General features: G+C 37.7%; 1 protein-coding gene across 5 annotated transcripts in view; it reads left to right on the forward strand.

Moving 5' to 3' along the window:
- ampd2a (adenosine monophosphate deaminase 2a) overlaps positions 1 to 12,546 on the forward strand; it is a 37,963-nt gene that overhangs the window by 11,179 nt on the left and 14,238 nt on the right. For 3 of the 5 annotated variants that reach the window (XM_008409815.3, XM_008409816.3, XM_008409811.3), the window contains 3 exons: positions 8,348 to 8,478; positions 10,200 to 10,330; positions 10,888 to 10,956. In XM_008409815.3, coding sequence (XP_008408037.2) covers positions 8,348 to 8,478; positions 10,200 to 10,330; positions 10,888 to 10,956 — 331 coding nt within the window. Of the gene's footprint in view, positions 1 to 2,107; positions 2,240 to 8,347; positions 8,479 to 10,199; positions 10,331 to 10,887; positions 10,957 to 12,546 lie in introns of those variants that run through there. The other 2 variants (XM_008409817.3, XM_008409814.3) reach the window with 2 other exon arrangements.

The raw sequence follows: 12,546 nt of genomic DNA on the forward strand, positions 1-12,546 counted from the left end.
TTATTTTCCTCTAACTGAGTTTTGCTGTAGAGATTTTTTTTCTTTTCCTGTAAGACATTTTTATGGGAGATTGTTGAAACGTAAGAGGAACTCATTTGAGCTACTCTTTACAGGAATGTAATGAAAATATGAAATCATAATGGGGCAATCATCTTGTTCCACATCCAGACTATTCAGGTAATTATTTGAAGCCTTATGCTACTTGGTAAGGAGGACAAAACAACCCGGAAATAAATGAATCATTTTGTATTTACTTATTTAAAAAGTAAGACAGAACAAGTAGATAAATAAAAATCATACGTCTTAGGGATTATGAGGGATACAAACATTTCATAAGTTAACCTACAGACTGGAGCTGTGTCAGCTCTGCTTATTAGTGTTGATGGGCAAAGCTGAGATATAAAAATATATATATAAATTGTTAAATAACTGAATATTGGAATAAAAATATAAATGTCATATAAGTAGCTCTTGTCACATATATATTTCCAGTTGTAATAAAGTGTTTGTATGCATCTGAAATGAAACCTCGCTCTGTTGTTTCTTCGTTCTCTGAAAAGCCATAAATACATTCAACACTGAATACCTTGTGAGCGGCTCCTCCTCTCTCAGTCTTACCGTTTTCTGTGATTGTTTCTAAATGTCACCGACTAAAACCGCATCAGCCTTTCCGTCAACGTTTCCTGTGTGGTTGACTGGCTGCATGACGGCGTTGCACAAAACTAGTTTATTTCTTAGATTCAGGGCCTCTTGACGTATCTGTTTCTCTTTTGTGTAACTTCTGGTTTCAGATTGCCGGTACCTTCTGCCCATTTGCTTCTGGATTTGAATGGTAGCTCTGAAAAATACCGTTTTCTGCTTCAGCTCTGCGAGGTTTAAATGCTACTGACACATGTCGCGACCTGACCTGTGGAGTCGAGACAAAACGGGAGACACATGGAGCAGGTTTATGTTTTTATTGAGTTTAAAGCAACAGAAACAAACTAGTTAAATTAAGGCATCTAAGTACCAACTCAAAGCAAGCCAAAAAATAACTGATGGGACAAGCAAGCAAAACTAAACTAAACCAATTTGGCAATATAAAACTCAAAGTACCTATTTTTAATTCTATGGGAGAGTATTACTTTAATCTCAAATGTTATATAAAAAAATTCTTACTTCTTTTAAGTCATTTTTAAAAAAAATCTGAAGTATAGTATTCTTTCATTTACAAAAAGGCTGCATTTTTTTATTAATTTGTTTTTTTTTATGTTTTAGTGACACAATTATGGGTTTAAAATTTATTTCAGATATCATATGTTATCAACTGAATTTCTTAGATGTGTTACAAGGTTGATTTCTTTCATGTCTTACAAGCTCTAATTGCCTGTAAGACGCTCAGTAAATAAAGACAAGCTGCTGTAAGTTACAATAAAGTATTTGTCACATGAGACGAGAAAGAAGTCGCTTCCTGGGCATCATGTGAATAAAGAGGAAACATGGGAGGAAGTGTGTAAATTATCTAATCACCACGCTAACGTGATTGCAAATGAAGCCTCATGCGCTCACTTATGAAATTGCTGAGATTTTCCACAGTTTTCGTGGCAGTGTCATGTGAAACCGATAGGCATTTTAGAGTTTCACAAACCCCAGAAAACAAAAGCCAGCGATAACAGTGCAACAAAGTCATCAGCTAAAACAAATAACACTGATATCAGTGTTTTGTGCAGCTTTGCAGTCGTCAGATAAGTGAAGCCTTGTGAAAAAGAGGTGGGAGGAGGAGGAGTGGCTACTTATCCCGGCTCCCCCTCCATTTTCAGCACAATAGAGCATGATGCAGTCCTCCCAGGCCCTTCCCCTTTCTTGCCACGTGGTATGCACCAACCCAGTATTTAAATCCGGGAGCTTGAAGGCTCTGCTGTTCATGCACTGTAAACCGGTGCGATCCAGGAAGCAGCTGTGACACAGAATCAGGGGAAAAGAAGGAAAGAGAGGGGGGGAAACTGCCTCAGCAGCGACACTTACAGCAGGAGAGACAAAAGGAGCTGTGAGATCCCGGTGTCAGAGCAGCGTTGTGTCTCCAGAGTGTTCGGTCTCTCCGTTTGCTGTCATTCTTTCTGTCTTCCACTGTACCAGCGGGGGAGGGTCCAATCGGCCGTCCCAGGCCTAGTTACATGTCCCAGCATCCCGCAAGAGCTCAAACAAGGCCACTGCTGCCACAACGAAGACTGTGAGTTCAGGACAAGACAGACAGATAAAGGTACTGTAGCTCACAATCAACAATCATAAACAGTACCTTTTGTAATGAAGAGCTTGCTGTTGTGACTCTTGTGTTAGCAGGAGTTTTAGCAGTTCACTGTGAGGCGTGGGTGCGTATCGTTTAAAAATGTTGCACTGACAAGCTTGTGGTGACAGATGAGGGTCCAGAAAGAGTGGCTGTGTGTTGGGATAAGACGCCAGCACTCAGAAACCTGGAAGAAGAGCTCAAGAGACAGAGAAGTGAAAGAACAAAGATAGCATTATCACACTGATGTGGTTCCGTAAATTTGATCTTTATATTAAGTGTAGTTGGTGAATGTTTGTAGGTGCATTAAAATGACCTCAATAATTTCCATTCTGATGATTAACATTTGTTGCATGACTTTATAATGAATTTTATTTAATGTTTTGGTTTTGTTTGGTTTTTATTTATTTTTATGTATAGTTTTTGTTATTTTGTTCTTAACTAAATGAAAGTGTCTCTGACAGGGTGAACTTACATCATTGTGCCATTATGAAAACGGTCTCAAAACGATTACATCCACCGTTTATCGCAAAGATTTCTGAGGCAATTTATCATCCTGCAACATTTGTAGGATCTAAACATTCAAGACTTCAGGATTCCTGAATCAAACCAGAAAGGCAGGCGGCGCCGTTGTGTCTGAAACTGAAACTCATGTCTTCATTACCACTTCGCCCCTCAGCCAGCCTGTAGGAAACGCTGTGTACCGCTGAGCTCTCACTTTTCAGTCCACCTGAACACACTGACCTTCCTCCTGCTTCTGATGGTGTTGTGTTAACGAGCTGCCATCTGTCTCAGATGTTTATCTGATCTAAAGGAACAATTGGCCTATTAAGTTTTCCTTTCGTACTAAAATACTTTTTCCTTGTGCAGGTTAATATATAATTTTTATGTAAAGTGATAAAATGATGCTCTAGCAGGTTAGAAAGTGAGTCTAATCTTTTTTTTTTTTACATCTTAATGATGAAAATTGATGATGCGTTCAAGACGTGGATGCAAAACAGGTTTATTCTCAGCGAGCGGTGGTTGCTAAGGAACACCTGAAGCGCGTGTCCTCATTCTGCCTCTCATGACTAAAGTCTGTAAAGACTTACAAAAACTTTTACTGGCATCTCTCTCACCAAACCAAAATAAATTAGTTTGGGGCTCTGATTCTTTACACACGCCACAGAGGTTGTTTTTTTTTTTTTGACGTTTCTCAATGTCCTCTTTTATCCGGTCCAGTTCAGCAGCACAGCGGATCCGGCAGCCTTCATTTAATTTGTTTCTCTCAATTATTATAGTCATGATTTAAACTGATTAAATGTCTTCAGCTTGCATAACTAAACAATACATGTATCAAAAACAAAACTAGTTATGTGGTGTAATGACTTATTATCCTAATTTCTGTCCTGAAACTCTTTTTTCAAAATGGGAATTAACCATGCACTCATTGGACAACTCAGATGTAATGGATGATCCTCAGCGGTCTTTTGTTTGGGTTATAAAAGAAAAACATCATTTAAGAAGCTTTATTGAATCAAATTAAAACCTTTTCTGCACAGAAATATGCATTTAGTTTATAAAAGTTTAACTAATAGTTATCCCATTTCACCCCAAATCCTCACTCTTTGACCTCTAACTCATATTTCATCCCTCAACTAAAGTAGTGTTTCTGGTGTCACACTTTATTATTGTTAATAAGTATAAAAACAGCGTAAATGTTTGTAATTAGTTAGATAACTACATTTTAGGGTTTTTCTGTTATTATATTAATATTTCTAGTATAAAGAATTTGTACCCTGATATCTGCTAAAGGTTAAATCACACGATCTTTATGTTTTTGTGACCTGTCAAGGCATATTGAGTTATGCATAAATGCATGGAAACTGAGTGAGAATTGATGAAGTATCAGCTTTTTGAAGGAGTGTCCCATTTTTCTATGGGATATTTCAACTATTTCCTCAATTATGTGGCAAAGGATGGGAGGAGGGGTAACCCTGGAAAATAGGATTCAGCCTTCAGCTTAGCTTTTAATCACCTCAGTTTGTTTTTAAAAATCTGTAGAGTCCACCAACACAGGGCCTTTGTCAGAAAGGTATTTACAAGAAGCAGTAAAGTTAAAATTAATTTGGTTGCGTGGGAAGGAACTTGAATTGTAACCATTTGGCCGTGGCAGTTTTTAAAAAATATTTTAACAAATACCTCAGTTAATCCTTTGCGAGCCAAACAGGATGTACTTTTAGAAAAGGTTGGATTAAAAAGTGCAAAGAGCTGAGCCGCATGCAAATGAAGCAAATCAAGGCTCCACCAGTCAAATTCAAGCAAACCTTGGTGGTTGTTTTTGTAAACCACTGCAGAGGACTTTCAATTAGGAACACTCTTCGTGTTTGGTTCATTATCATGTTAAAAAATTAGAAAGATAAAACTGATGTAAACTCATCCAAAATCCTGCATAATATGACTATAACGATTTGAAACTGGCGTTGTAAATATCTGACTTCAAAATGGATTTATGGAAGTAAAAGTCAAAATTTGCACAATTCTGTTCTAAACATGACATTAATCTCAACGTTAAAAAAGGTAAAATTTGAATTGGCAACATTTTTGATTTTGAATCTGCAGAAGAAAAAGATTGCACAAAGTCCTTGTAGAGCAGAACCAACTGCAGGGAAATTTAATGAGGGTATATCAGCGTGCAGAGCGTCAGGAATGTGACACCAGGATGGATACTATTGTCGGTGTTACCTATTTGTATCATGATTTTGTCACAGTGATGAATGGTTGTGGTATTTTCTTCTAAATAGGCAGAAACACTCGCAGTAAACATCACGCCAGGATCAAACCGAGAGGATGGCTGTCAAACCGTAGGGCTGTGCAGAGATTCACTGAAATGCACTAAAACAAGGAAGATTAAGTATTATGTAAAGTATGAAAGGTGGTCTGTCAGTATGACTTCCATACTGTCTTTAAAAAATCTCCAAAGAGAAGCCCCAAGTCATAAATTAAGATTAATAGTTTTTTAGTATGTGCAAATTCTTTTGTTTTTCTGTAAGATTTATATTGGATGTTAATTGGAGTCCTGATATGTTTTCTAGTAATTCTGGGGAAAACTAAGCTACGTTTCCCTTGTTGATGTTGTTCACTTTGTAGTATTGAACATTATTTCTTCTTTAAAACTGTGCATATAAACTAAAAAGTTACTGTCTGTTATTTTACATTGTAATTCGAGAAATTTGAATAACATTTGTCTGAACAATTTTATGATTTGGTCTCAAAATTACAGTATTATTCAAAGTGTGGTGCATTTTTCTAGCGGGTTTTCATACCCCTGTAACTATTATTTAATTGCCTTGTGTTTTTCTGAAGTTTAAAGAAAAGCAGATTAAAAATGCACTTCAGTTCTTCACATTTACGCCATCGTAACATTTTCAGATGGAGAGCAACAGCCATGAGTTTTACTTCAGTAATTTTTGCTAGCACTGTAGCTCATTTTGAAATTGTTACTGGTCCCTTCTGCATTCATATTAAAACGCCACACCACATTAATTTACTGTGGACAATGAAGATCCCCTTTACTCACTCCTAGCTCTACCGCTTCAGTGGCAGACAGCAGATGGCAGAAACTAATTGTCGCTGCCCAGGCACGGCACCAATAATTGCTCCAATTATGGAGAAACGAGAGCGTGCCACTCCAAAATCCAGAGACTTGAGTGAATTACCGTGTTTGTCCATTTAACCATGGTGCTCCTGTCTTAAAATGCATCACTGTAGTCAGAAACTAACTCTTAACGGTATGTGTGTCAGTGGATTATGTATGGTTTAGTCTGGAGTGCAAGTGGAAATTTTTGCTTTTTTCCACACTCAGGCATGTCAGGAACTACATGTGGGTAAAAAAAAAAAAAGCTGGAAGTTTGATTCTCATCTCTTTGATGAAAAAATAAGTTGCGGTTCTACAGACTGGAAGTTGGGAACAAAGGGAGTTTTTTTTATAAATGTTGCGCAACATTGAGTGCTGTGTTTGCATTTATAACCATTTTCAGTTCCATACACCATTTTATTAAACAACCCCATTGTTCAGAGCTTTTAAGATGTAAACTTCTTAAATTACCTCTTGAGACTAATCTGTGGTGTCTGAACCAAACTTGGCTCTGCTAAAATAATTTTTCTCCACTTAAAACTCCAGACGCTGTAATCTTTGGCAAACCAAACTGCAATTTCTCTCTATTTATATCTCCAGTTTATGTTCCTGCTTTCACTTGTTTGGCTACAGGTCTTTGCTGTCAACAGACTAAAATACCTGTAAACGGTTTTCTTTGTACTGGGTGCCAGTTCAGTTCAGTATTATGAATGTATCAGACGGAGTTAATCTGCGTTAAAATGTATGTCAACGCAAAGACCACACAGGATTTCTCCAAACCTCTGCTGACTTAAAGTACCTGCATTACAGTCTTAGTCTTCTATACACTTGTTTTAAATTGAAATATGGTTTATATAGTACAAGTCTAAATAAAAAACAAAGATTTAGATAACTAAATCTGTGCTGAAATAAGTAGACGGAGGTCTTTTCTTTGCAACACAGCAGCATAAGTTGTAACTCTAATAGATTTCTGCTTTTCTTTCTACTCCAAAGACTTAATTATAATACTGTCTTTAGTAAAAGAAAGCTAAAAAGATAGAGATGTGCCGATCAGGTTTTTTCCTGCTGATACCGATCACCCATGAGGGCTGATCACCGATACTGATCACATAATTTTTATTTTTTTAATCATAAGCACTACCGGTTACATTATGTGGAAAAAGGAACCATGAATTCACCTTAATTTAGACAAAAACTTGTTTTTAATCATTTTTCCCAAGGAAAAAAACAAAACAGGCATTGTGCAAATTGTACTGCTATCGGTAATACTATCTTTAGCAGACTGAAAACATATGAAGGTTGTGCAGAGGCTAAATAATGCAAAAAGTCAAAATAAAACCTCTCAACATTGCCAAAGATATTCAAGTATAAAACTTAACATTCAAAGGCAAAAACAGGATCCATTACAATAAAGAGCCACCCACCTTAATCCACCTGAGTTACTGAATGAAAACTTCCTGATAGCATGGCGGCTAACTGATTACTGCTAGTTCTGATTGGCTGTTTCTGACTGAGCGGAGTAATTTAATTATGGGGAACAGGGAGGAGGCAGAGGAGATCGGTTATTTTTTCAGAGATTGTGTCATGTTAGGACAGCGAAAGTTTTAATACGTATGTAAAATTTATTTTTTTAGGTTAGATGCTGCAGCTTTAAGCAATGGTTCAGTGTTAGAGTCACTACCAGGTGGAGCAGAAGCGGCGCTCCGTCTGTGAAATATTACTTAACCTGTAGCGCGGAGCAGCGGTTCAACAGTGAGAGCAGAACCAGCGTCTTACATCGCAGCTCGAAGACTTAAATAATTTTGTGGGTTATTTGTTTACCTTTCTGACCGTCATGCTAATCCGGGTGAGTGTTTGTAGCTGTGCGCTGCTTTACCTGCTATCTGATCCTCCGTATGTCTTTTTTACTGCAGTGAGCTTCGATGTAGCCAAACTCCGTCATGTATGGCATTGTTTTTATGCCATATTAGATTCGTCGTGTTGATGCATTTTGACGTGCTTCAATTTTCCGCCTCAACACGCAAACTTCCCCATTCACTCAGTGCGTTATTGTTCCTCATCGCTTAGGATTTGTTGCTGCGCGCTTGCTCAGAGTGACGGAAAGAGGAGACCAGCTGCACAAGCAGGCTGCGAAATGAGATGCAGGTGATCGGTATCGGCAACAAGAGCCAATGATCACCGATCATGCACTTTTTCACGGAAATCGGCCAATTATGATCGGTGGCCGATCGATCGACACACCTCTATAAAAAGATTTTCTTATTTTTTAATCTTGCATTATTGATATGATTTAATGTAATTAGCTAATTTCTTCAAGACATGTTCATTTTTCAGTGATGACACATCTTTAAATCATGATGGATGAAGACGTGTTTTATGTAGTTGCAGTTTTCAAATTTACTCCACAGAATATTTAGTTAAAGCTGTATTTTTAACTAAAGTTTCACTCTTCCTGTTTACTGTTTCAGATCTGTGTGGTGTGTCGGGACCCAAGACCCTCAAGCCCCAGAGATCCCTCCCTGGGACACCAATTTCTCTCTCTCAGTACCCAGTCGACCTGCGAACATCCATGGAGGAAAAGTACAAAGAGCTTGCTGAGGTGATATTAAAATTTTAACCCTGAAAAAAATTAAGAAACTGCTACAAAATGATCAATTTCTCTAATTTTACTTCATTTTTATAGGTAAATGTTTGAGTAAAATGAACATTTAAAAGTTGGGATCACTGCAGTGGGCTCTTAGTTTTTTCCGGAGCTGCATATTTATTAAATTGAGCAGTTTTAGTGTGTGTTATTTTAACCCTTTACTCCTAAATTTCAAATGTCTGCCTATATATTTCTTCCTTATTTTAATTGTGAGTAGTTATTTAAATGTCCTGTGAGATGATATATTTACCCATATATCCATAACAACTGGAACTTTCAATATCCAGCAAGTTATTTTCGCAATTTACCGTCTATTAAACGAGTGCCCCCCGGATTAATTACACTCTCTGCAGCTGCAGCTGTGAAATTACCTAACAACCCGATATTGGCTGGAAAGTGCAACGTCTCCCCTTTCAGAAACCGTTGGAATTTTTCAGATAGCGCTACGTGTGGCGGAATTACGGTACTGCAAATTTGGCCGTGTCGTCGACACGTTCCGGTCTAGAAGGGTGAAAAGAGGTACAGGTAAATTTAGACTCTAAGTTTATTTGTATAACACCTTTCAGCAGAAAGGCGATTCAAGGTGCTTTACATAATAAAAACACAAAGAATACACCATCCAGTCAACAATTGAACTTTAATCCTCTGCATTTAAAAACGGTGCATAATAAATAAAACAGCTGCTCTGTTAAGGAACCAGTCTGAGAGAGCAGTGCACTATGAACTTATTTATTTCTCTTATCTTTTCACATCTTGTTAAAACCTGAAACTTCAGAGCATTTTATTGGGATTTTAGCTCCATGAGAGTAACTGAATTTCAATTGTAGCTACTTTTGGGGCTGTTTTTCCACCATCTGGAGACTAAAATTTTTACCTTTGAGAAACATCTCCAGCTCAGTCAGATTGGACAGAAATCGTCTTTTAAGTGTCAGGTTTCTGCAACGATTTCCATTTGGAGATCTGAACTACTTTGACACATGCTTAGTATTTAATGGAAACCATTTTATTTGTATCTCTTGCTGGTTAGTGTTGATTTACTCCCAGAAGGCTAAACATTGTCCTGTTTTCCTCTTTATAGGTTTCCTCTTTTTAGCTTCATCCCATCAACTCACCTTTCTTATCAATGTTGCAGAAAAACAAAACTTTTCCCAACACGATAGCACCACCACAGTATTTCATCATGGGAGCTGTGTTTACATGGTATTGTTTAAAGAGGCCAAATAAGTGCAATCTGATCCTGACTGAGCAGAATATCACATGGTTTGTGATAAGCTGCAAACCAGCGCCTCACATGGCTTTGTTTGTTTTAACAATGGTTTTCTTCTTCCCACTCGTCGGATTATTTGAGCCGTCTAGGTTTTATTTAGGGGTATCAGAGCAAAGAGGACTGAATGAAAATGTTTTCCTCACTTTTTACATTTATCAGCAAAGCATATTCAAAGCCATGTTTTCCTCAAAACGTATTGGTCTGTTATATAAAATAACTAGAAAATACATGGAAGTTCTTGATTCCTATGTGAAAAAAATATCAGGGATTATTCATCTGTAAATGTAACAGATGGTACAGTGTTTGTGCAAGCCCTGCTGTCGCTCTTATGCCCCCTGCGTACATTAATATTTACATGATCTCCTGTTTATGACGCCATAAATTTTACAACTTCCCGTGTTTGAACCAGGAGCTGTTCACACGCAGCATGGCGGAGAGCGAGATGCGGAGCGCGCCGTACGAGTTCCCGGAGGACAGCCCCATCGAGCAGCTGGAGGAGCGGCGGCTCCGCCTGGAGAGGCAAATCAGTCAGGACATTAAGTGAGGAAATGCAAACAAACTCCACGCACAACGTCGGCTAAATCAACTGTTTAAATGAACTCAGACGGTCAGACGCAGCTGCGCCCTCTTCCTGCGCCTCGCTCTTACACACAGTGTCGCTCTCACCTATGCATACGTTGCTTGTCAGCTTCCAACATGCTAGTTTTGTGGGCTAACTGACCCCAGCAATCAGCCAACATTTGACACCTGTTCCAGTGGTACATCTTATTCTTTGCCAGCTCTAGGAAGGAGGTGGGTTCTGTCTCAGCTGCCTGGGACGATGCTAACTGCGCTACTAAGCCAATCATGGGGAGGCAGGAGGGATATGTGACTTGTTCCTGTTTACCAATCGGGGTTTACCATCACTAACTGGTGTTAAAACTCTTTGTGTCGATGTGGGTGTGTAGCAGTGTGAGTGAAAGTGCTTGTTGGAGTGGGCGCCTGTGCTTGTATTCAGTGTCTCTCCTTCTGTTTGCTTAATTTCTTCCCGCTGCCTCTGATGCCCATCTGCCCCTGCCTTGCCCACACTATCCTGCGCCTCTGCATATCACCCCAAGGCTTGAGCCAGAGATCTTACTGCGTGCCAAACAGGACTTCATGAAAATCGACAGTGCTGCAGACCTTGAGTGAGTGAGCTCTGACTCAGTATGCATGCTTTTCTTCAATAGGTGACATCTCAGTGTTTGACTTTGTCTGTGTGGTTCACTTGTACTCAGAAACTTGTATACTAACTGCTTTTATTTGTTCAAATTACTACACACACATTTCAATATTATATTGTTTAGATGCTCTGTTATGGAGAACCCACTGTGGACAATGCTGTTCTATTGAGAAGGACTAAATATCCCCCCTGCTGGTGATTTAATGGAATTACTTATGGGCACCTATAAAAAATAACTCAGGCTAACTACTGAAATATGTCATTTAGAGATTAATTTGTTGGTACTTCTGGCAAAGATGTGTCAAAATGTGTAAACTTTTACAGCAGTAGGATAATATTCATATAGAAATGTTTTGAAATGTTATTTTATTTTTATATAATTTATGTACATTCATTCAGGTTGGAAAAAAAATCTCGAGGCAACACAATTGTTTTTATTTAACCGGTCAAGCTTTGGTGCCTAATTTAGGAAATCTTTCAATTCTCAATTTCATTGAGCAAAAATCTGATGCATTTTGAACCTGAGATGATGGTACAATAAAATATTACAACAACAAAAAAACTAGCTTGAAGAAAACTTAAACCACTGACTTGACAGGAAAATATTACCTTGATTAGCTGCATTTTAAAGAAAACAAAAACACCTCAGAGATTTTAGTTTTTTTATGATAGACTCAACTGCGCTTTGTGCAAAAATAATAATTTCTGAAAAATAAAATACAGCTTTAGCTTACTAGTAAATATACAAAAATGGTCATTTTAGTCACTTTATTGAACATTTATTATAAAGCTGGTATAGCAATAGATAGCAACATTTCCAACACATCTAGTTTGTGATTTCATGAAAAAATATATTCAGTAAAAAAGTCAAAATAGTGTTAAAAAGAATGTCAATACCATATATATTCTGCATCATTCATGCTTTTTGCCAAGCTTAATTATGACATGCAAACAAATATTATGGATCTTCTTCTGTGGTATCAACTAGAGATGTGCCGATGAGGTTTTTTCCTGTCGATTCCGATCACCCATGAGGGCCGATCACCGATACCAATCACATAATTTTTATTTTTTTAATCATAAGCATGATGGAAAACGGAACCATAAATTCACCTTAATTTAGATAAAAACTTGTTTTTAATAACTTTTCCCAAGAAAAAAACAAAACAGGCATTGTGCAAATTCTACTGCTATCAGTAATACTATCTTTTTACAGACTGATGACATATGAAGGCTCTGAAGAGGCTAACTAATGCAAAAAGTCAAAATAAAACTTCTCAACATTGCCAAAGAAATTCAAGTATAAAACTTAACATTCAAAGGCAAATACAGGATCCATTACAATAAAGTGCCACCTTAAGCCACCTGAGTTACTGAATGAAAACTTCCTGATAGCATGGCGGCTAACTGATTACTGCTAGTTCTGATTGGTTGTTTCTGACTGAGCGGAGTAATTATGGGGAACAGGGAGGAGATTGATTATTTTTTCAGAGATTATCTGTCTCATGTTAGGACAGCGAAAGTTTTAATATGTAAAAATTTTTTTTTTAAGTTA

This window comes from Poecilia reticulata, chromosome 5 (genome assembly GCF_904066995.2).
Source record: "Poecilia reticulata chromosome 5, P_reticulata-male-v2, whole genome shotgun sequence".
NCBI classification, from domain to species: domain Eukaryota; kingdom Metazoa; phylum Chordata; class Actinopteri; order Cyprinodontiformes; family Poeciliidae; genus Poecilia; species Poecilia reticulata.